The 491-nt window shown below is 50.5% G+C and overlaps 1 protein-coding gene across 1 annotated transcript; it reads left to right on the forward strand.

Moving 5' to 3' along the window:
* Positions 1-4: 4 nt before the first annotated feature.
* On the forward strand, positions 5-487 carry LOC110034265 (caffeoylshikimate esterase-like; the record flags this gene model as incomplete). Its single annotated transcript, XM_020738545.1, has 1 exon — positions 5-487. A coding segment is annotated over one exon (396 nt), but the record flags the coding sequence as incomplete, so codon positions are not given.
* Between the last annotated feature and the right edge of the window lie 4 nt (positions 488-491).

A 491-nucleotide genomic window follows, 5' to 3' on the forward strand; every position in this document is an offset into this window, starting at 1 on the left:
AGGGAAAGCGGTTAAGGATCCGGATCTGCTGAGGGTTATTGCGGCGAATCCAAGGAGGTATAGGGGGAGGGCGAGGGTGGGGACTATGAGAGAGCTTTTGAGGGTGACGGAGATGGTGCAGAGAAGGCTTGGAGATGTGAGAATTCCATTTCTGGCGGTGCATGGAACTGACGATGGACTCGCGACGCCGGAGGGGACGAAGATGTTGTATGAGAAGGCGAGCAGTGAAGATAAGGATATGGTGCTTTATGAGGGGATGTATCATTCATTGATACAGGGGGAGCCGGAGGAGAATAGTGGAAGAGTGCTCGGGGATATGAAGAGATGGATTGATGAGAGAGCCCGGCGGTACGGTGGCGGCGCCGCCCCTGTAGTCCCCAGCGTCGGTGAGACGGAATAGGGTCGCATTCATATTTTATTTCTTTTATCATTGTTCAAGTTGGAACTGTTGACGATTATATTTTGAATATCATTCAATATCCGAAAACTCT

This window comes from Phalaenopsis equestris, unplaced genomic scaffold (genome assembly GCF_001263595.1).
Source record: "Phalaenopsis equestris unplaced genomic scaffold, ASM126359v1 Scaffold180185, whole genome shotgun sequence".
Lineage (NCBI taxonomy): Eukaryota > Viridiplantae > Streptophyta > Magnoliopsida > Asparagales > Orchidaceae > Phalaenopsis > Phalaenopsis equestris.